At 41.5% G+C, this 22,070-nt stretch overlaps 1 protein-coding gene and 1 long non-coding RNA gene across 4 annotated transcripts in view; one reads left to right on the forward strand and one right to left on the reverse strand.

Moving 5' to 3' along the window:
- Nucleotides 1-424: 424 nt before the first annotated feature.
- GRM5 (glutamate metabotropic receptor 5) overlaps nt 425-22,070 on the reverse strand; it is a gene marked incomplete at its 5' end in the record, with an annotated part of 514,708 nt that continues 493,062 nt past the window's right edge. The window contains 2 exons of one of the 2 annotated variants that reach the window (XM_081241472.1): nt 425-1,400; nt 17,135-17,230. In XM_081241472.1, coding sequence (XP_081097598.1) covers nt 503-1,400; nt 17,135-17,230 — 994 coding nt within the window. In that variant the 3' untranslated portion in view covers nt 425-502. The remainder of the gene's footprint in view (nt 1,401-17,134; nt 17,231-22,070) is intronic. The other variant, XM_081241471.1, reaches the window with a different exon arrangement.
- LOC308621208 overlaps nt 1,331-22,070 on the forward strand; it is a 140,723-nt gene continuing 119,983 nt past the window's right edge. For both annotated transcript variants that reach the window (XR_014016426.1, XR_014016427.1), the window contains exons 1-2: nt 1,331-1,424; nt 8,251-8,301. This is a non-coding gene — a long non-coding RNA (uncharacterized lncRNA). The remainder of the gene's footprint in view (nt 1,425-8,250; nt 8,302-22,070) is intronic.

Raw genomic sequence — 22,070 nt, forward strand, 5'->3', positions numbered from 1 at the left:
AAAAACAAAAAAAAAAAAAAGAGGAAGAGAAAAGTTGACGTTTTGGTCCCAGATTTTGAGTTTGTTAGAAAATGTACATTCATGTTTGGTGAATCAAAGAATCTTCTGGGAAAAGAATTAAAGTAAACAAACAAAACATTTTTTTTTACAGTTGCTTATTAACTATGCTGTTTCCCCTCCATTACGCTGTTTCACACTCATTGCTTCCCTAGAGCAAAGCACTTAGTATGTAACTGTTTCAACAGACTCCTTGTCAGCCCTCAAAAACAGAAGCAGTGTTTCTTAAAAGCCCATGTTTTCTAAGGCCACTAGAAGAAGATCTGCCAAAAGATTTGTAGTTGGTGTCTTCGTCGGTTGATGTTAAATAGCACTATTAATCTCTTGTTTCCATTACAGGTGTACTTGGCGTCTTCCACCTCGGGTCTTAATCAGGCAACTGTGTCTGTGGGAACACTGGAGGTCTCGGCTCCGTTTGGGAGCCCAGCGTGCTTTCCAAGGACATTCACAAGGATGAGGAGCTCTGAGTGTAATCTCTTATGATAAGTGTGTCGTATTTGGGAGACGATGGGATACAGAGGGCCGACTCGGACACTGGTGAGTTGGGAGTGGTACTCCCGGAGTCCACCGAGTCTCTGAAGGGGGACGGCGGGGTGAGAGCCACCAACTCCTCCAGGTCCGGCTTGCCGGCAGCAGCCTCGGGCCCGGCCGCCGGGGGCTCCCGGGCAGCGCCCCCAGCCGGCGGGGCCGCGGCCGCGGGCTGCGCGCCGCCGGTGATCTCAATGGCGGGCAGCGGCTGGATCTCGGCGAACGTGGTCATGGTGGTGGGCAGCTGGATCTCTTTGGGGATCAGGTAGGACGAGCAGAGCGGGGCGCCCGCGCCGGGGCCGGGAGCGGAGGTGGACAGCATCATGGAGTTGAGCTCGCTGATGTTGGCCGTGAAGCGGGTCACCACGCTGCTGATCTGCTCCATGAGCGAGCCCTGAGAGGAGCTGCTGCGCGCCGCAGGCTCCGAGTGCAGCGACGGCAAGTCGTCGTCCGTGCGGCCGACCGAGCCCGCGCGCTGGCTCAGCGTGCTGATGGGCGACGGCGAGCGTGCCCGCGCAGGCGCGGGGAAGTGCTCCTCGGCCTCCACCACGTCGTACAAAGCTTTGGGGCCGGCGTCCGAGGGCTCAGGGCCGCCGCCGCCCGCGCCTGCGCCGCCCGCGCTCCCGCCGCCGCCCGCGCCGCCCGCGCCGCCCGCGCACAGGCCGCGGCTCTCCGTGCTCTTGGGGAAGGGCTTGATGACGGCCGTTTGGTTGGGGTTCTCTTTCTTGTTGATGTGGATGGACAGCCGCTGCCACAGGTGCTGCCCCCGGCTACTCTTCTCGTTCTGCGCCCACGTGACAGATTTTCCGTTGGAGCTGCGGAGAGAAGGGAGACAAGAGGTGACTCCGCGAGGCCCCGGACGGGAGGGCTTCCCCGGTGGTGGGCGGCCGTGGGACTCAGACTGGGGAGGACTTTCCTTGTTTTCTCAGGAAATAGGGCATCAAAGGACACCAGGGAAAGAGATCTTGGACGTGGCTTTTGCTTGCTTGAGTGAAAGGCTGCTTTCTTGTATCTGGTCTAACGTTCATCATGACCACGGAAGTGTGTCAAAGGGGATATTAGTGTGGATAAAGGGCTGTGTATGGGGATTCTGCGGTAGTTCTGAGACCACCCGTGAGTGCAACAGATGGTTAGGCTGCAAACCTAGAAGCGAGGGCTTGCAGTATTGTGGTTGTGTGCAGACGTGCCGGGGACAGGGCAAGGGCTTCCCAAAGTTGGCAGCCCCTGAAAAGAGACAGAGCTAGGACCTCAGCTCAACCCAGTGATCAGGGGGCAGGGAAGGGGTAGGAGTCAGGGGTTACCAGGAAGTAGATAGTGGTTCCAATTCAGTTTTTATCCTGCACGCCCATGGTTGGTGCATTTAACTAGGGATTTCTGTAAGAACTCCTGGCTTTGAACATGTTTGTACTTAGTCTGGCTTATCTGGTGGAAGATACAAATTCAGTGAATACATACACTAATTTGAAATTAATTAGAACTTTTCTACTTGGTAGAAATTTCCACACGCATTTATTTTAAGTCCTAAAACTTGAATAACAATTCTGTGAGGGAGCATGCAGTATTATTGCCTTTGACACCTAGTGTATAGTTTCGAATTAGGGTCTCAATGAGTGTTGTCTGACTGACATGGTTTCTTAGGACCTTTCTCCCTCTTCTTTTTCCCAAGTAGTCCTTTTTCGTCTCCACTCTGGGAACTGAAATCTGCTCTGGTGAAGAAAGCCTCTAATGAGGCTGATGCCTCAGCCTCAGAGCCTGACTCTGCCTTCCTTACCTGGAACTACAAACTACCGAGAGCCTCACCTATGGTCAGGTGATGTGCTTTGACCTTCAGGGATCTTATATGGAGAGATCCTGGTGTGATTTCCCACAAAGGAATACAAGATCTCTGTAACTAGGGGGTCTGCTACATCCAGACAGCTCTGTTCTAGGTGCTGTAACCAAGAGATAGCCTTGGGCAGTCTCTGAACAGAGGCTTTGACCACCCAATTTTATCATCTCAGCTGGTGGCTATTAAACTTAATTGTGCATAAGACTCACCTGGGGTATTTGTCAAATACCCGGGTGAACCCCAGGAGATTCTGATTTTCCAGATTGGGTTCCACGGACCTATGCATTTTACAGGCACTCAGCCCCCTGTTCCCTAAAGTGATTCTGCAGCAGGTGTTTCACAAACTGAGAAGTTCTAACAAGAAGGGTTCCCATTGCTCCCTTGGCCTCCTTGCTGGAGGGCTGACCTGCCTTTATCAGACAAGGGACTGAATTGTGTTTGGAGCCCACCTGCCTTGGGACTGCCAACTGCAACTTCAAAATACTCTTTTTCTTGAGACGTCCACTCCCTTGATAAGGGACCACTGTTTCTGCAGCCCCTATAACAACATGCTTCCTGCCTCTTTCCCACACTGCTCCCCATGTCTTCATCTGTCCCTTTCCACTTTGTGGTCTTCCTTTCTCTGCTCCTTGCACTGAAATCTCGTTCCATTTAATATATCCAGTGTATTGCAACCTGGTGTCCTTCAAAATTCTTGAATGTGAAATGTCCTCCACCCTCACTCCTTTTCCTGCAGATAATGAGCAAATTATTTACAGGTTTGGAGGTTGCTGTGCATTCCCAGCACAGCAGAAGGGACCCTGCCAACCTGTTAACTTACTTCCCAGAGAGTTTCAGGGTTTGTTTTTATGTTTTTGCATTAACCTGACCTGCCACCCTTTATGTTTTCAGTGCATTACTTTTCTTTTTCCCAAGTGTCCACTAACTTCTGGAATATGGCACAGAAGAAATGGGCCAGATGATTTATGGGATTTGATTGGGAGGATGGTTGCCAACAGCCCCATTTCTCTCCTATTGGCAAGATAAGAAACAGACATGTCCGGAGGGACAATTAGTTTTTCAGGTAGCTGAGGCCACTTTTGACACAAAGCATGGGCTAGAAACTAGAAATATAACTGGATTCATTCTACCAAGCTCTAGGAAAGTTTTTGCTCCCAGCACAGAGAGGTTTCGATGGAACATAACTTTAACAGTGACGGTCATTGGAATCACATGTAGCTGGGCTCCAAAACATGATAGCAGATTGAAAAACCTTTGGGTTTTCAATGTGGGAGAAGGAAACTGACCAAACCAAGCAATCTGTACAAAGTACTGCCATCTTTCCTGGCCATGTCTTTGCTCACCGTGTCACAGGGTCTATGGCCACTTGGGAGAGAGAGCACCAGACAATCTGAATAACAATGGAAATGGACACAGGACACACCAGAGACATGGAGTCCAAATCTGAGCACTTCATTTCATTTCTTGGGTCATGGAATATTTTTTTCTCCAAAGCAAATGGAGATTCTTAAGGAAAAACTGACCTACAACAGATGTTAGTCTGTTCATCAGTAGAATGTAGTTTCTGTGAAGACAGGGACCTTATCTACCTTGTTCACTGGCACACAGCAAGATCTTAATAAGCATTTGATGGATGAATAGGATTCTTAAGGCAACAGGGCTGATGTGTGGTGTATGGCAAGTGCAATGGACGAAGGATCCTAAAATCTGTATTCTAATTCTGGATCTGCCATTCTGGATGCTTGGAAAATAATAATCTCCTTAAGCCTCAGTAAAAAAAAGCAGATGGTATATCATTTGGTGAAGATTGTTGTGAGGAGATTAAATGAGACAATGAAAGTGAAAGGTTCTGGTAAGGAGAAGGTATCTAAGATGTTATTTTTTTTGCATTCTGTGTGAATACTAAGTTTCAAGAAACAAAAGTAATATATTACAGTTGGCCCTCTGCCGTTTCCCATCTGTGGATGCAACTCAAAGCAGTCAGGTCTAATGTTGGTTGAATCTGCAGATGCGAAACCTGAAGATACTGAGGACCGACTGTATTCATTGTACTATGCCGTTTATGTAAGGGATTTGAGCAGCTTGGGCTTTGGTCTCTGCTGGGGCTCCTGGAATTAATACCCAGGGGATACAAAGGGCCGACTGTACCCAATGCTGTTTTGAGCTCTGGTTGAGGAACAGAGAATTCAGTGCAAAGTAAATATTTATGGTAAGGCCATAACATACTTCTGGTTGTTCCTTCTTACCCTGACCGATTGTACCCAGCTTTGGAGTTACAGAGGGTTTTATCTGCGGCGTCTTTTCTCACCCTATGCTGTCACCTTGGGTGATCACCTCTCCTCCACTAAAGGTAACATTATTCCACTTCCAAAGTTTACTTCTTCCTGCTCTTTCATTGAGCTGCCTCCTCTGCCTTTTCCTTCTTTTTTCACCTAAGTACTTCCTATCTTTTTTTTTTTTTTTTTGACTTTACCTTAATTGCTTTTTCTTGAAGGAAGCTTTCCTGACCCTGCTCCTGACTGGGTTAGATACCCATTGTCCCTGCCATAGGCACTGAATAACTCTTTGTTGTATGTCCATCTCATCTGCTGGATGGAGTGTTTCGAAGGCAGAGATAGAAGGTTCTTCATTTCCTGTTATATCTACAATACCCAGTGCATTGCCTGCTCAATAATATTTTTGGCTAATAATTGAGTGGATAAATGCATTCCATTTTAAAAAATTCATACTAATTACTTTTGTTAGAATTAAGTTTTAAAAATAATTCAATATTAATGAAATTCTTTTGTCTTGAGGATCCATCTACTTCTTATATAACTCAATGTAATCATTAGTACTCAGTGTGTACTGAAAAGGATGTATGAAAAGGTATTTCATAAACTAAGTACAAGACAAATCTTGATATCTATCATGCAAATCACAAAGGAAGTGTTGATTTCTTTTTTGTAGTTTGTATATATCTGTTTTAGTGAAACTTCTCAGTGATGACAGTTTGTTGAGGCAGTACCAGTAGGGGACCCAGAATGTGGCTCCAAGATCTGGCCTTGACTGATGTTGGGCAAGTCACTTAATACCTTTGAACCTCTTTTGCTTATTGGTAAAAAATAGAAGTGAACCACCCTTCCTCACCTTACGTGATTTCTGGGAGGAACCAAAAGAGTGATATACATTAGGGTGCTTTATAAAGCATAGAACCTCTGCAAGGGGTTATCACCATCAGACTTTCCATTCAATGGAGGTAAAATGTTGTTTATTAGTATTTAGGCTGATAATTTTTTTTTTTAACATCAGGATTATACATTTGTCCTAGGGCCTGAGGTAAGAAAAAGGAACAAACTTTTCCTTACCTGTCTACAGCACTTCACCTTCTCCAGCTAATATTTTGGGCATTAGAAAAGGAGGAGGAGGAAAGATTGGAGGGAGAGACAGAACCAATGGTCTGCTACATCTGGGAAGGAGGACAAACTGGCCAAACAAAAGAGAAGAAAACAACACAAAAACCTTGGTCTTTGCAGGCACCAATTAGCCCTTTTGCCATATATAATACTATGTAGTCTAATGTTCTCATTTTTATGACAATTTGCTCTTTATTTCTGGAAAAACAAAAACAACAAAATTCAGCCTTTCAGTAAGAAAGAGTGTTATTAGAGGGTTAGGTTTTTTTGTTTATATTTTGGGTTTGCCAAAATGACACCTTCTACCTTTATTCTTAGAAGTTTGTTCTCCCTCTTCTCTCCCAAGTGGGACACTTAACTAACTTATTCATTTCAAGCAGGCTCCAAATGTCAGCTCAATCACCTCTCCCAACTTCTCTACTCATCTGCCAAAACCTGCAGGCATTAGAACATACTGCCATAGCACACCATCGTTAGGAAGCAAATGTTAATAAAGAGAGAGTTTGACTGTCAAAAAAGTCCAGGAATTTAGAATTTTTGTGTTCATTTTAAATGGCTGTTGAATGATCTGTGTGATTTTTTTCCCTCAGGACTCGTTTAAGGTTTTATTAATGGCATATAAGCAATTAAAATTCTCAGAATATTTCACTGAGTTAAAAAAAAAACTAGGCCCTTATCCTCCTTTTGTTACATTACATTGTTTATACTTTCCTAAGTTGCATAGTTTCAGGGCGTAAGAAAAATCAAATGTATCCTCTGAAAATCAAAAAATTATTTTTATGAAAAAATCATCTTCATTACTAAACCTCTCTTTTTTTGTGATTTTGAGTTAAGGGGTAGCCAGGAGAGAGGTATAGTAAGGTTATGAGCTTCCTAATACAAAAATGTATTTAAAAAATACAAAAACCTTGTAACATCATTAGCAAATATGTCTTTGGAATGACATCAGACAGTATTAGGTCAATAAAATAATTTTATGGAGGAAGAATATTATAAGCAGAAAATTTGCAATTGCAGTTCCATTTTCTGTACATTTTCTTAAACTTTTAATTTTTAAAATTATTTTAACATCTTTATTGGAGTATAATTGTTTTACAGGGGTGTGTTAGTTTCTGCTTTACCTTAAACTTTTATAAATCAATCTATTTTGCTTTCAGTAATTTGTTTTGAACTACAAAATATGGAAGTATAGTTTTAAAAAATACTGAGGAATCTGATATTGTTTATATTCAGACATTCTAAATTAGGTGGGAGAATTTCTTTCTGAGCCTTGCCTAAAACCTGACATCTTGATTTTGACAGTTACACTGAAAAACACACCGTAATATATAAGAAAATGGCTGAATCATCTATATAAATTTACCTAGTTATAGCATAAATGGGTGTAAACAGCTATTTTGCTGTCAAAAACAATTTAAATGGCCAGGATGATGTATGCATTAGAGATGCACATATAGAGAAAAACACTTGGGTAAATGGAAATGAAGTCAAGGACTAAATTACCTGATAGTGACATAATAATCAAAGCAATACCACCTGTTTTCATAGTGCTTTATAAAGCACTTTTAGGAACACTGATTATCAGAGGTTGATAGGATCAAAGTATTTATCCTCCTTCCAAAAATGAGAAAACCGAGACTCAGAATAGGTGATTTACCCAGGGTACACAGAAAATGACAAAGTGGGGACTAATACCATGTCATGATTTTCAATTCCATTTTCCATGACAGTACACTGTCCATATTTGTTTTTTGAAGTGAGCTCTCCTTATTCCATGGCAGAAAGACTCACACGTTACCTGTGATGGTATGTGTGTTTAAGTAGATAAGTTAGTAGTAATTTGATTTATATTCTCTCTTACTCACCCTGTATTGCTTTACTTCTTAATCTTGACACTGCAATATATTTTGCAGTCTCAAGAAAACACCCTGCATCTCTCTTTGGTTGCTAACTCAAATAGCACAGGTTGATTGAGCACCTATATTTGTCAAGGATGATGATTGGATGCCTTGATGATGAAGGCACTTGAAGCTTACAGCCATATACATTAATATTATAAGGCAGTTTCAGCCTTTTTTTTTCATGTTGTGATTCAACAGAAGACAGTTTTCCTGTGTATAGCACACTTATTTTCTCTCTGACTTATTTTGGAATACCAGTAAATGAGAGTGGTGTAATTTCAGGGATAATCTTAAATCTGTACTATTTTGAAAATTTTGGTATTTCAACTAATATTGGTAGTAAGTGATTTGTGGTACCTTTGCCAATGATTTTGATTCATCGGTGCTTTTTGATATTGCGGCTGAGAGTTACTTATGTAAGAGACTTCCCTCAAAGAGGATATAATTGATTTCAAGAGAAAATACTTACAGAAGAAGGCTAACAATATGAATTACAGTATTCTGATAGAGGTTGTTTTTTTTTTTTTTTTTTTTTACCTAGAACCTTGAAATGAGGAAGCAGATGGCCAGGAGGAAGGATGCTAAACATGAGGTGAGTGAGGGATGGTGGAGCATGGGAACAAGCAGTCAGTTCATTGAGTTCTTAGAGGGGACAGATCACAAGGGATTCAAAACTTCACAAGAAGAAATCATTTCTAGTGGGAGGGGCTTGGCCAGGGAATGTTGCCTGCCTACAGGAGACAGATTGCACTTAGGCCTTGAATAATTAGTAGGTTATGGCAAAATCCAAAAAGAGAGTGCTAAGAATTGCTCTCCAGGAAGGATAGCAGTGACAGAAGTCCAGGAATCCACAAAGAATTTTCCAGGAAATAACCATTAGTCCAGTTTGACTGTGTGGGTATAGAGTAAGAAGTTAAGGCATCAGAAGGTAGAGTTTAGACTTTTTTGTCTGCTGTAAAAATTCTTCCCGGCCACCCCTGACCTACAAGAATCTTCTTTCTTCTATTGGATTGGCCAAAAAGTTCGTTCAGGTTTTCTGTAACATCTTACAGAAAAACCTGAACGCACTTTTTGGCCAACCCAGTACTTTCTTTTGCTATTTTAATGACTCATTAGTAATCAGCCTTGGACTTCTTATTAGTGTCTGGAATAAATGGGTGGTCTGATATGTTAGACCAGAAAGATGGTCTGATTATTAGATGCATATGTAATCTACATGCTTGATCAATCAATAAATGAATATATCAAGAAGTACCCATCACTTTTCTGTGCTATTCTTCAACTGTAAGAATTCTCTGTTGTTATTTAATATTTTATGGATTTGATCTTCTTTCTCGAGCTCAACAAAAACAATTGAACTCAGGAACCATATATGCCATAATCTCCTTTAAACCTTCACCACAGCTTCATCCATTGACCTTATTCCTTGTCTGGCCCCAGTCCTGGTCCTACTTCAGGAAGACGTTCAAGCCTAATTAATATTTAAGTTAAATAGTCCTTCAGGAAATGAGGAACCAAGAAGATTTGACACAAGCATAGTGGTACCCAGAGTAGATTTAAGAGCTTGTTTTAATAGTGCAGGGATACAGTGTAAGATGCTAACAGTTGTGGCCAAAATGAGGATGGAAAGGAACATACTGATATGAAAACCATTGTGTGGAAAAAAACACGTTTGTCCTTGCGCTTTGGGTTTTTCTTGTTGGTATTAGAGGGGTTCAGAGAAAGCGTTGCTCACAGAGGAAAGAAGTTTCAAGGAAGGATTTGCAAATAAAGTGGAGCTTACCAAGGCCTTAAAGCCTGGGGAATGTTAAAATAACATGGATAAACAAGATCCAGTTAATATACATCTCGCATATACGGCAAAGAAACTAATTCCATGTGTTTAACCCTGTGAAACCCTTCCAACAACCCCGTGGTGGACTTTCACCTCTCTTTTAAGTAGCTGGAGCGGGAGTAGTGGCTGCATGCTTCTAAGATAATTCCCTCAGGGGACATCTCTTAGTAGGCATTTAGTCCCTAATAAAATCCTAGCGGGAGGAGAACCTTTCAGCCCTATTTTAACTTACCTTTGGTCTAACAGCAGCGGAGGCCTTTTCAGAATGTTCCATGTCCAATCAGGGTGGGTTATTAAAGTGCCTGATGGTCTAGGATTGCTGCTACTTCCCCCAAGTTCTTATAAAGAGGAAGCATCTAACGAAGGGCATGCAGGAGCGTGTGCCAAGCAGAGGCAGTTTGTTGGATCATCACAGAGTTTTCTTTCTCAAATTAAACTATTTCTTTCGATCCATAATTCAGTAAGCCAGACTCAAAACTAAACTCCTCATACTGAGATATAAGTTCTAGGTTTAATTGAGGTGCTTCAACGGAGATTAGAAGATTTTGTTTTCCAAAACAAGAAATGATTTTTTTTCCCCAGCAATCACTATAATGCCCAGATTGCAAGTGAGTAAAGAAAGAACAAAAGAAGACACAGCTGGGCTTCCCTGGTGGCACAGTGGTTGAGAATCTGCCTGCCAGTGCAGGAGACACGGGTTCGAGCCCTGGTCTGGGAAGATCCCACATGCCACGGAGCAACTGGGCCCGTGAGCCACAACTACTGAGCCTGCGCGTCTGGAGCCTGTGCTCCACAACAAGAGAGGCCACGATAGTGAGAGGCCCGCGCACCGCGATGAAGAGTGGCTCCCGCTTGCCCCAACTAGAGAAAGCCCTCGCACAGAAATGAAGACCCCACACAGCCAAAAAAATAAAAACATACATTAAAAAAAAAAAGACACAGTTGTTTTGTGCCTGTGGGTTGAAGCTTCCAGGAAGACTTTGTGGAAGAATCCAGCTTGATTTAAACCTTGAATAAAACATGGGATTGGGATTGATGGCAAAGGAGAGTCTTGGAATGATAGTAGCTCCCGTTTGAATAGAACTTTCTACTTCACAAGGTGTTTTCACCTGTATTATTATATTTGACCTTCACAACAGCTGTTTGACATAGCACTTCTAATGACATATTTATAGGTCTGTTCCTGCACAAAACTTGGAACAGTCCAAGGGCAGCAACTACATGCATCTCCTGTGCTTAGTATGGTACCTGATGCAGAGTAGGTGTGCTGGGAGTGTCAAGGAAATGAAGTAAATTCTTTCACCTTGAGTGCTTGGTATAGACAGGTATTATTAATCTGTATTATAGATGCAAAAACTGAGGTTTATGGAACTTAACTAAGTTGTCTAACTCAAAAGGCAGAACAGTGCCTCAAATATGACCCTAAATCCAGATCACTGCCACCACGCAATATTGTCTCTGTGTTGAGGGCCAAGATACACACTGAACCAAAAGGCTGACAAGACATACCTTTGTGGAGCAGCAAGGGAAATGGCAACACCCCAGTTTGTGTCCATAAAATGACCTGATAATAAATTCCAAAGCTCTGTGTCAACATTCACCTGAACATTGCAGAGATGACTCCTGAGGGACTGTAGGATAAGAGAATGTCCCCAGAATTTTACAGTGGTTGCTGAAAAAATGATTTCTGTTTAGACAAAATATTCCTTTTGACCTTAGTTAAAGCACCTCAGCTAATGCATGTAACTTAAATCTGATATATGAAGAGTACTCTGGTTTCGAGGCTTGAATCCTGGTTGGACATCTACCACTAACATGCTTATTATGTATACAAAGCTCCTCATTTAAGAAAGCAATTTTTTGGATAATTTTTTTTTATTGCATAAAATGGGCCATGCTACAGATGTGAGGCACTAGTCAATTCCAGTTGCATTCCCTTTGGGTTGCTTCACGTGCTTCATGATGTATCTTTTCATTCCTTTCCTCCCTCTCTCCTTCCTTCCTTCCTTGTATTATGGTAAGGACACTTAAAATGAGACCTACCCTCTTAAATTTTTTAGTGTACATTACAATATTATCACTTCACACCTGTTAGGATAACTATTAATCAGAAAAACTCACAAAGGATAACAAGTGTTGGTGAGGATGTGGAGAAATTGGAACCCTTGTGCAAAATGCAAAATGTTGCAACATCTGTGGAAAACAGTATGGAAATTCCTTAAAAAATTGAAAACAGACTGCCACCTGAACCAGCAATCCCACTGCTGGATATATATCCAAAAAATTGAAATCAGGATCTCAAAAGAGTAGTATTAGCACCCCCGTGTTCATTGCAGCATTATTCATAGTAGCCTAACAACCTAAATGTCCATTGGTGGATAAATGGATAAAGAAAATGTGTCATTTTTCCAAAGAAGACATACAGATGGCCATCAGGTACATGAAAAGGTGCTCAACATCACTAATCATCAGGGAAATGTGCATCCAAACCCCAATGAGATATCACATCATACCTGTTAGAATGGCTCATGGCTCTTATCAAAAAGAGAAGAAATAACAAGCGTTTGCAAGGATGTGGAGAAAAGGGGACCCTTGCACACTTTGGTGGGAATATAAATTGGTGCAGCCACTGTGGAAGACAGTTTGGAGGTTCCTCAAAAAGTTAAAAATCACACTGCCATATGAACCCAGCAATTCCAAGGCTGGGTATTTATCCAAAGAAATGAAATCAATATCTTGAAAAGATATCTGTACCCTAATGTTCGTTGCAGCATTATTTACAATAGCCAAGATATGGAAGCAACCTGAGTCCATTGATGGACAAATGGATAAAGAAAATGTGCATAAAGAAAATATTATTCAGCCTTGAAATAGAAGGAAATCCTGCTATTTGTGACAACGTGAATGAAACTTGAGGGCATTATATTAAGTTAAATAAGGCAGATAAAGACAAATACTGTATGATCTCATATATACCATGGAAAGGAAAAATATCTTGCTTATAATGTTCTTGTGAGAACTTAATGTATAACATTTGTGAAGGGACTACCCTAGTATCTGATGCATAGTAATTACAGTAATGGAAGCAATTGTTATTATTAGTCTTACTTGTTTTAGAACATCTCTAAATATAAGTTATAACATTAATTTGAAGTTGACTTTGGGGAGGAGTGAAGAGAAGACTACTGCAGCCATCCTAACCTATGGCTCAGCACCCAGCTGGCCTCTGCTGTGCTGCAAAGGCAGGCTCTTTCTCTTCCCTGGACTCTGAATTTTTATCATTATACAGTGTCCTTCTTTATCTTTCTTTATGGCCTTTGTTTTAAGGTCTATTTTGTCTGATACGAGTGTTGGGACCCTGCTTTTTTGTCATTTCTGTTTGCATGAAATGTCTTTTTTCCATCCCTTTGCTTTCAATCTGTGTGTGTCCTTTGCCCTGAAGTGGGTCTCTTGTAGGCAGCATATTGTAGGCTCTTGTATTTTTATCCGATCTGCCACTCTGTCTTTAGACTGAGCATTTTATGGACTCTGAATTGTATATAACTGTGTGCCTAGCTGTTTCTGAACACTCGATTCAGGTTCATTATTATTTAGTTTCTATTTCTCTTAATTCTGTTTGCACTGGCATAGGTTATTGTTTATGATATTAAATGAGGAGTTAATATGATAAATAATTGTTCTATGGGAGAGGGGTTCCATATTGCACTGCAGTGATCTGTTTTTCTGACTCTGGTTCCCAATAGACAATTGATTTTCAAGGGCTTTAGTCTTGACTTGGTCATCTGTTTATCTCCAGAGTCTTGTCAGTGCTTGCCTCATAGTGGGTGCTTAGTAAATGATCATTACATGGAGGAAGAAATAATTGAAGGAATGAGAGGCAAAAAAATCCTAACACAGATATCACATTTTGGGGTTACTTTCAAATCTGAGTTCCTTACTCATTTAATAATGACTATTATTACATTGCTGTTACTAGATTCCCTAAGGTGTTATTGAACAATTATACCCACTAAAATTAGATGCTGCATCTACTAGGTGAAAGTCAGTTACTCAACTGACTACGGGTTGATCTTTCACATAATTGATAATCATGACGTAGCAACAGTAAAAATAACCCCCACCACCCTCCTTCCTTCAAGCACTGAATGGGGGCTTTAGATCTGTATCGTTTGATTAAGGGGGCCCTTTCTGAAAGAGAGACTGGGAGACTCAATATCTGTGCCTCTCCTTCATGGGGTATAACATGAGCACATCAGAATGCAGATTCCAAGGAGCACTGAGGTGGAATCCCCCTGCTGAGACAGGCAATAGTAACATTCATTGTTGAGGATTTAGCCAATCCCAAGAGCAGACTATCTCTGTATGAACTCCCACGTAACAGTGCTTAGAGAATTTCTGGTTCTTAGAGCACCTCCCTGTTTAGGACTCTCTTTCACTTCTCCTGCAATCAGGAAGACTGCTCTGAAACACACTTAGACTGTCCACTGTGAAAATATGAAAAGGTGACAAGTTATGCTATAGTCAGATGGAAAGAAAAAGAATGTTCACATAAAGGGAAAACGGCGACATGGTATTTCAGGAAGCTAGAGTGTTATGGATACCTACAGTGTTCCTTTTCCTTTCCAAGTGGGGGGGCGAGGGGGGAGATGTGAGGGGGTGTCTCTACGGCCCTGCCAGTGTTGCAGATAAGGTCATGCTGTTCTGCTGTGCTATGACTGCATGCCTTGTAAAACTCCTTCTCTCCTGCCAGGCAACGTGGCTCTGCAAGAATCTCCCCAGGCATGACTTCATAGGGTCTGGTCCATTCTATAGTTTCATCATAGAAAACATAGACAAATGAGATGCCGGGCGACACGCCTGGTTTTCTGTGGTTGTTGGAGCTTTCCTCAGCCCCTCCCTGGGACTGGTTGTTTGGTAATGGCCGCAGAATCAGCCCAGATGTTTGCAGAGTAAATAGGATGCTTGACTGTGACTCTGGGAAGCAACTGGGGGGAGGAGTGGGAATGGATAAGAAAGAGGGCCTTATCAGCTGGTACTAAAAGTATCTATGAAAGTCTCATACAGTTATTCTTTTTCCAGCCCTTCTATTCTAGTCCAGAGCAAGCAAATTGGGATTAACTACTCTAACCCCTTATTTAGAAATAGTATACATTGCAGTTGTCTCCTCTCTGATATCTTAATATCTTTCTCTTAATATTCATTTTAAACTTATTTCTTTTGGATAAGTATTTTGTGTGTGTATTCGTATAAACAAATAGAAGGACGCCTCCCATATATGCTTTCTCTCTCTTTGTCAATTTTTACTTGATGTTAAAGAAATGGAAAGAAAAAGTAGGAAGGGAAGATCATTTGTTTCTACTTAACTATGCTTATCTGTGAGGCTGAGGTGTTTGCTCCATCACTCTCTTAACTACAGCATACACTGTTCCCCTCTGCCTAGCAGGACATATCAGTGTAATACGCCTTGCCATTACCTTGGCTATATTCAAACAAATGCTAAATGGTATCTTACTGCTGTAGGGAAATTTAGACCATTACAGTGTAGACACATTGAGTGGCTACCTTTGTAGATCTGGACCTGACCCAAGGAAGCTGGGATCCCCTTACTGTCTCCTGTCTCCTGTCTCCCTCCTCCCCCCGTCCACTGCCCCCATTCTCAAACAAGACAGCCTTGAGCAAATCTAATCGCTAGGCTGATCAGATCTGAGAGTTCCAAGCACTGACTAAACTCTCTCAAGAATACCGCATGATGGAATTGAGACCTTATGTTTGCCATGAATAGCTTCACGTCATCTCCTACACAAGTGGATTATTTCAGAATATCGGTTTATGGACCGACTAAATCTGAATGACCTTGGAAACTTGTTACACTACAGATTCCTAGGTTGTGCTGCCCAAGATTTTGCCTTAGGATGTTTGACAGGCAGCCAAGTTTGCTACGTTTGGGAACTCCAGTCCGAGACAGTGCCTCAAATTACAAGTCACTTTGGACAGAGCCCCTGCGCTCATTTGATGCAGTCATTTTCACCTTGTCCTGTCAACTCTGATGCTGTCTGAATGATTTTCAAGTAGAGGAGTTGTGCCGCTTAGTCATATCTGAATGGAAGGAAACTAGGAGCCCCAGTAGCAGTCTGTTGAGTTACCCGCCACAGAATGATCCACTGAGGCTTATCTTCCAGACACACTGAGATCCAAAGAAAGCTGTATAAAGGGATTGTGGGCATAAGACTATCAGATAGATACACCAGTGTGCACACATATGTGCCTACACATGTACACATGCTCTTACTGCCTTGTTTCTGGGAGCTGTGAACAAAGTCAGCCAAGCTGTTGACCAGGGCTGCTGTGAATGGTGGCTCAGGCTGTACACTGCACAGTTCAGGGCATCATTTTCACAGGCTGTGATGTGAACGGCCCCCAGAAGTTGTGCAGTGTCCTTGTAGAAGGTTAGACATTATTTTGAAAACCAGAAGGCACCCACTACTGCGGAATCAAACAACTTTTGGAGGTGAAAGTTCACGGGATTAGATTCTCTTCTTGCTCTGCAGTGGGATCTCAAGCTCTGTTCTCAGCACATGGGCACACATATGTACACACTGTACCTTCTGCACTTCCCCTTTCCTTTAATCCAGGCTGATTTGCGAGAGCTTCCCTCTCACACTTCGGTACCACAGATGGATTGGGAAAAGCCACAACAAATTAGAAGTGGGGAGTTAGTTCATGGGGGACAACTTCCCAACTCAGGGCTCCTTCAGCCTTCTGGAACTGTTTAATGCCAGTCTTGGCCGTCTTTATCTCCAGAGCCCTTTTCTTGAAACCCAGTCCCATGCAATAAAGCACGTTTATTTCATGCAAACAAAGCTCAGTTGATGCTTATAGTTCCAGCTACCCCAGTTTCCTGGGCACAGCTTGGTTGGGAGGGCCTGGTATGACAGAACATGCACAGCGCAGCGACAGGGTGTGTTCACCACCAAACAGAGAAGGAAGGGAGCTGCAAAGCTACGGTAGCTAGAGGAGGACTAGCTTTCCTGATTTCGGTTCACGAAAAGCCTCTGGCCTCTACAGTTCACTTGTTTGGCCTGGCATTTGCCCTTGGCTGTGAGATGACATTTCATTCAAAGTAAGTCAGATTAATTCCCAGGCTTGTGGGATCAGGGCTGGAGTCTCCCCTCCATTGCAGTCCTTCCTTCAAAACCAGTCCTAGGCTTTTGCATTTGTTTTTGTTAAGCAACTGGATAGTCCTGAAATGTGTATTTCCTCCAATCTCTTCCACTTTGCAAACTCCACAGAAGCATGTAACCAGTAATATAAAACCCACAGGGACACTGACTGTGAGCTAAGGCTTCAGACATGCAAAGCGCACAACCCTGGGGAACAGCAGCATCCGGGACAGGAGGCTCCCATCACTTCACACGAGGGTGGCGTGCGTTTTTGCAAATCAAACGCACGTAGAAACCCAGTGGTGGCCCAGGTTGGACACACTGCATGGGAGGCAACGGTTGAGTGAGGACCCAGACCAGGGAGCCACCTGTTCCTGTAGCTTGCGTACAGTTTAGTTCACACCACCTCCGGCCACTCACAGTTTGCTTACCTGCTCATTGTTGCTCTCCCACCATTCCCCATACTCCCTTTGGGGGTGAAACACTCTATTTCCGACTTGTGCTGGGCCAGTCTCCTGTCTTTGTACCTGGTGAGCATGAACAAGGACAGGAGCAAACAGAAAGATGTGATTGTGTGCTTCACTGGCTGGGCTGAGGAAGAGCTGGGGCTGCAGAGGGTGGCCCCTCGCCTGAACAGGGCTCCTGCTTTCACTGCGGTGGCTGACCTGTGTTGCTATAGATGGTTGTGATGGTATATCGATAACACTGGGGGGTACTTTTGTTACTCCTTGGTTGAGCCACATGTGATCTACCCTTTTACATTGCCTGTTGATCATATTTAATAGTCAGTGGTAAAAAGGATGTAATTCATAGCATCTAAGAAAAAGATGAATATCAGTAAATTAGAATTTAGTGTTTACCATATGCCAGACCTGGTGCTGGAATTTGACCCAAATGTAGTCCTGGCAACAACTTGTGGCAGAGCCTCTGCTATTATTATATCCATTTTACTGAAGCAGAAACCTAAGATTATAAGGATTAAGTAGATTGATCAAGGATTTTGGACACAGGAATCTAAGTTCAGAACCTACACTTTTAGCCATTATAATGTGTTTGCCTTCTAGTTTAAAGAGTCATTCTTATCATTAATGAACCTTCAATGAGTGGTACTATGTCTGAGCGTGATACTAGAGACTGGTGATGCCAAAAGAGAAAAGAGACGTTCCTTGGCTGTGAGAGGTTTACATAACCGTTAAGCTGAAGTGTGACAGTCAGTATAGGGCTGCTTGCATTGTGGTGAGTGGCTTAAACAGCTTTTATATCAGAGTTAGCAATTCACCACACCTGGAAGGTACTAGAAATTTCATCTAAAATAAGTTATGAGATTTCCAACATTTGTCTGCTACATGGTGCATCAAGATGAACCCTTGTATTTGTGTGACAGTTTTCAGAGCCAACATGCTTTCACAGAAATAATCTCTTCTTTTAATTCATCAGTTTAAGCCTGTGGGGTAATTAAAGAGGCATTGTTATCCCCATTTGCCAAATGAGGAAACTGAGACTTACTTAACTGACTTGACCAAAATCACAAGCCTAGTGAGTAGAGAGTAATAGTAGAGCTTGCAAGCGTCCAAGGCTCTTAAAGTTTATTATCTTTATTACATTTTTCCTTCTAAATCTGGAGCCTGATCTGGTGCCACTTCATCTACATTCCTGGTATTCAGCAGGTAGTGATAAAGTGACTATCAGAAGACCTGTTTACCCTTGATATAGTCACTTTTAAAAAAAGTTTTCTTTTTCTGCTGTCTCAAAATTCATGTTAACTAAAACAAAAGGCAACAAAATTAAAATCATTATTTGTCCTGGGATAAAGGGCTTCCTCGTAACTTTTTTCTCTTCTTAGATGTGAAAAGTGTTTAGTATTTGAGTGAAAGTGAAATGGCTCATTAAATCAAGCAAAATGGATTACCTTCTTCAGTAGACATTAGTTGAGCATCTATTAAATTCTAGACAATGGGCTTTGTCCTAGGGATAGAGAGATAAATAATCCTCAGGTCCTGCTTCATAGAGCTCACAGTCTCATGGGAGAAGGAAGGGGAGAAGACAGTATGTACACAATAACTTTAGGTCTAAGCCATAAAGAAGAGAGGAAAAGAACTTAAAAGACTTTCTTTGAGAAGGTAAAGCATTGGACCAAACCAGATTGAGCAGCTTTTATTTCACCGAAGAAAACACCTTGGAAGAGGATCCCTTGTGAAGTACCAATCATCGAAGGACCTTCCACATTTCAATAGAAAATATTTTGTATTTATTTGTGAATTGGGTTGCATAGCCAGAATGCTGCTCTAGAGCTTAAATTAAAAGTATTAATATTAATAGAATAATAGAAGTGTTCATGGTTCCTTACAAAGGGTTCCTTAAAAGTATTTTTTTTTCTTTTTTGCGGTACACGGGCCCCCCACTGTTGTGGCCTCTCCCGTCGCGGAGCACAGGCTCCGGATGCGCAGGCTCAGCGGCCATGGCTCACGGGCCCAGCCGCTCCGCGGCATATGGGATCCTCCCGGACTGGGGCACGAACCCGTATCCCCTGCATCGGCAGGCAGACTCTCAACCACTGCGCCACCAGGGAAGCCCTTCTTTTATTTTTGAATATCTTCTGTTAGGCTAATTTCCAGTTAATTTAAATTTTTTCATAGCTAATTTAGGACATCTCCACTCTTCATGCCCCAAAACTCTTCTTTCTGTCTCTATCTATGTTGCTCTGTCTCTCTCTCTCTCTCTCATGTACACACACACATACACACACACTCTGCCAAGTGCCCCTGCTTATGAAACATCTTATTCTCTCATAACCCACTCTCTTTTGGTAAAAGATTTTACAAAACAAAATGAAAAATACAAATCCCAACTTATTCCAATAAAGCAAGAGATACATTAGACTTATTTAGAACTTTCAAATAGTTCTTGTATTCAAGGTGAAAATGTCATTTACAGATAGGGAAGCTTATCTTTGCTTTTGGATGGGACCCTTCTTCCTGTCTATAACTATAATTACAGCTTAACTATGTTTACCAGATACTTAAATAAACCACATTTTCATTCATTCACTTCTTCATTATTCCATTCACCATAATGTACTGTTTAAAGTAGCTAATAGTCTTTTATAGTCTTTGCTGCAGGTGTATAATTCTTTCCATTTGGGCTTATTTCAGAACTATAGAACTGTCAATTAAAGTAGTTAAAGCTTTTCAGAATGTATAGCTAATAAAATATCAGTGACAATTACTTCCCTTATATAATAAATTCATATATCTTTTAGGCACTTACTAAAGCAGAGATACACACACAGTTATGAGCACATGTACACACATCCTTTTGAGGTACTGTTTTATGTGCTTTACAAATATTAGCTCAGTTTTCAAATAAAATGCTTTGCGATTATATTCAAGGTCATAATAGAAATAATAATGATAACAGAATATTGAATGTTCCAGGTTCTTTTTGGTATATTATCTTTAATTCTTAAAACGACCCTACAAAATAGGTGCTATTTTCCTTACTCCAAAGAGGCAGGCATTGAGGATCAGGGTCCGTAAGCCCAAGCTTACAAGGTTTATGAACGGGGAACCCAGTATTAGAAAATGACTCCAAAACTCAACTTATTTCCATTCATCTTCCATATAAGTAACAATGTCAGTAATTTTCGAAACAAAACTATGAAGACTTATTATTTACCTTTTCTCTTCTAGGCCCCATTTTGCAAATAAGTAGTAGAGTTAATAAGGATGGCCAGTGGAGGAGCTAGTGTAGGACTTTATATTGTGTTCCCTCATTTGGGTTCCTATGGATGCACTACATATGTTTAATTTACAGCATTCAAACCATTTACTGAATACTCCATGTGCAAGGCACTGTGATAAGGAGAACATGGATAACTCTGTGCCATTGATAAGTTCATAGCCTGGAGTGGGAGGGTGAAATGTAAGCAGATAATTTTTAAACAATGTGAGAAGTTTTATTATAGAAACAAATGCAAGAAGGACTCCTAACCCATACTAGAATGGCAGGAAAAACTTCAGTGAGATATGATCCCAGGGTAAATCTTGAAAGATGAGTAGGAATGCAGTATGAAAAGATGGGTAGGCAGGCAGAAGAAAAATCAAGAGCAAACAGCATGGTGTACACGGGGAAGCAGTGCTTGATATTTTTTACTGTAACCTAGGGTAAATAACACAAGGTAAAATGCACGGTGTGGATGGAGAGGCTAAGAAAAAAATGTGGTCAGAGTTGACATTTAGATAAAATACTATGGACTTGAGGGAATGGAACTAGAGATAGAACAACTCATTCTATTGTAATAGTTCATGTGAGAGATGTTGAGATAATTCCTTGGGGTAGTGATAATAGGAGGAAAATTAGAGAACAGTTTCAAAAATATTTAGGAGGTAGAATGAATAGGATTATCGATGAGTTTAAGAGAGAGAAGTGTAGAATGCTACCTCAGTTACTGCCTTGGGTGGTGCACTTAACTAAGTTAAGAAAATATAGGAGAAGGAGTATATTTGGAGGAAGAAATAAAAAGCTTCATTTTGGAATATTGGGTTTGAGATGCTGGTGGAACATACAATTGGACAAATTCAGTAGGCACATGGGTTTAAGAATCCAGAAGTTAGGGGACTGTTATATACTTGGGAGCCATTAGCATACAGATGACTGCAAATACCGCGAGAACGGTTGAAAGTGCCCACAGAGAGCAAGTGAACTATGGGGTGGTGGAGGGAAGGGTTACAGACTTGCTCATTCTACCTGTTCACAAACTCCTCTAACACTGTTAATGGAAGCATTCTCTCTAAATGTTTTCTGAGTACCTGCTATATGCTAGATACTGAATTCAGGGTTCTTCAATCTACTATTTTTTTCCCTTTACAGTCTCCAGACTTGTACATCTGTGCTCAATATAGCTTTGACACTTTGGTTTCTGGGCCATAATCTTAGCGTGAAAATCTGTCACAATAGGTTTAAGAGAGTTAAGAATGATTTGTTCTGAAATTAGCTTTGGTTGCCGTCTATGAAGATTTTTTTTTTGATTCCTTTTGTACCTCCTTTGTCCAGGAAGCTCTAGCTCCTCTTTACTCAGTTCTATAAGAGCCCTTGTTCATTTGGTGAATTTAAAAGATATGGGGGTAATCACTCAGGATTGGATAGTAAATGTAATTTCTCCATAATGATTTGAATAAAAAATTCCATTTCTTTACTCCCTTTCCCCTGTCTCTCCCAATATCTACTAGACACTGGATTACTGAAATTTCTATATAGGCTACATGGTCCAGAATGGATAAATGAGTCCAGAATGAGGTGAAAGACCAGAATAAAATGAATAAATTCAAAGAAGAATGTGTATATTAGGTGAAACAGCAGGTATTGTGG

The sequence above is a fragment of the Mesoplodon bidens genome, assembly GCF_964165515.1.
Source record: "Mesoplodon bidens genome assembly, chromosome: 7".
NCBI lineage: Eukaryota > Metazoa > Chordata > Mammalia > Artiodactyla > Ziphiidae > Mesoplodon > Mesoplodon bidens.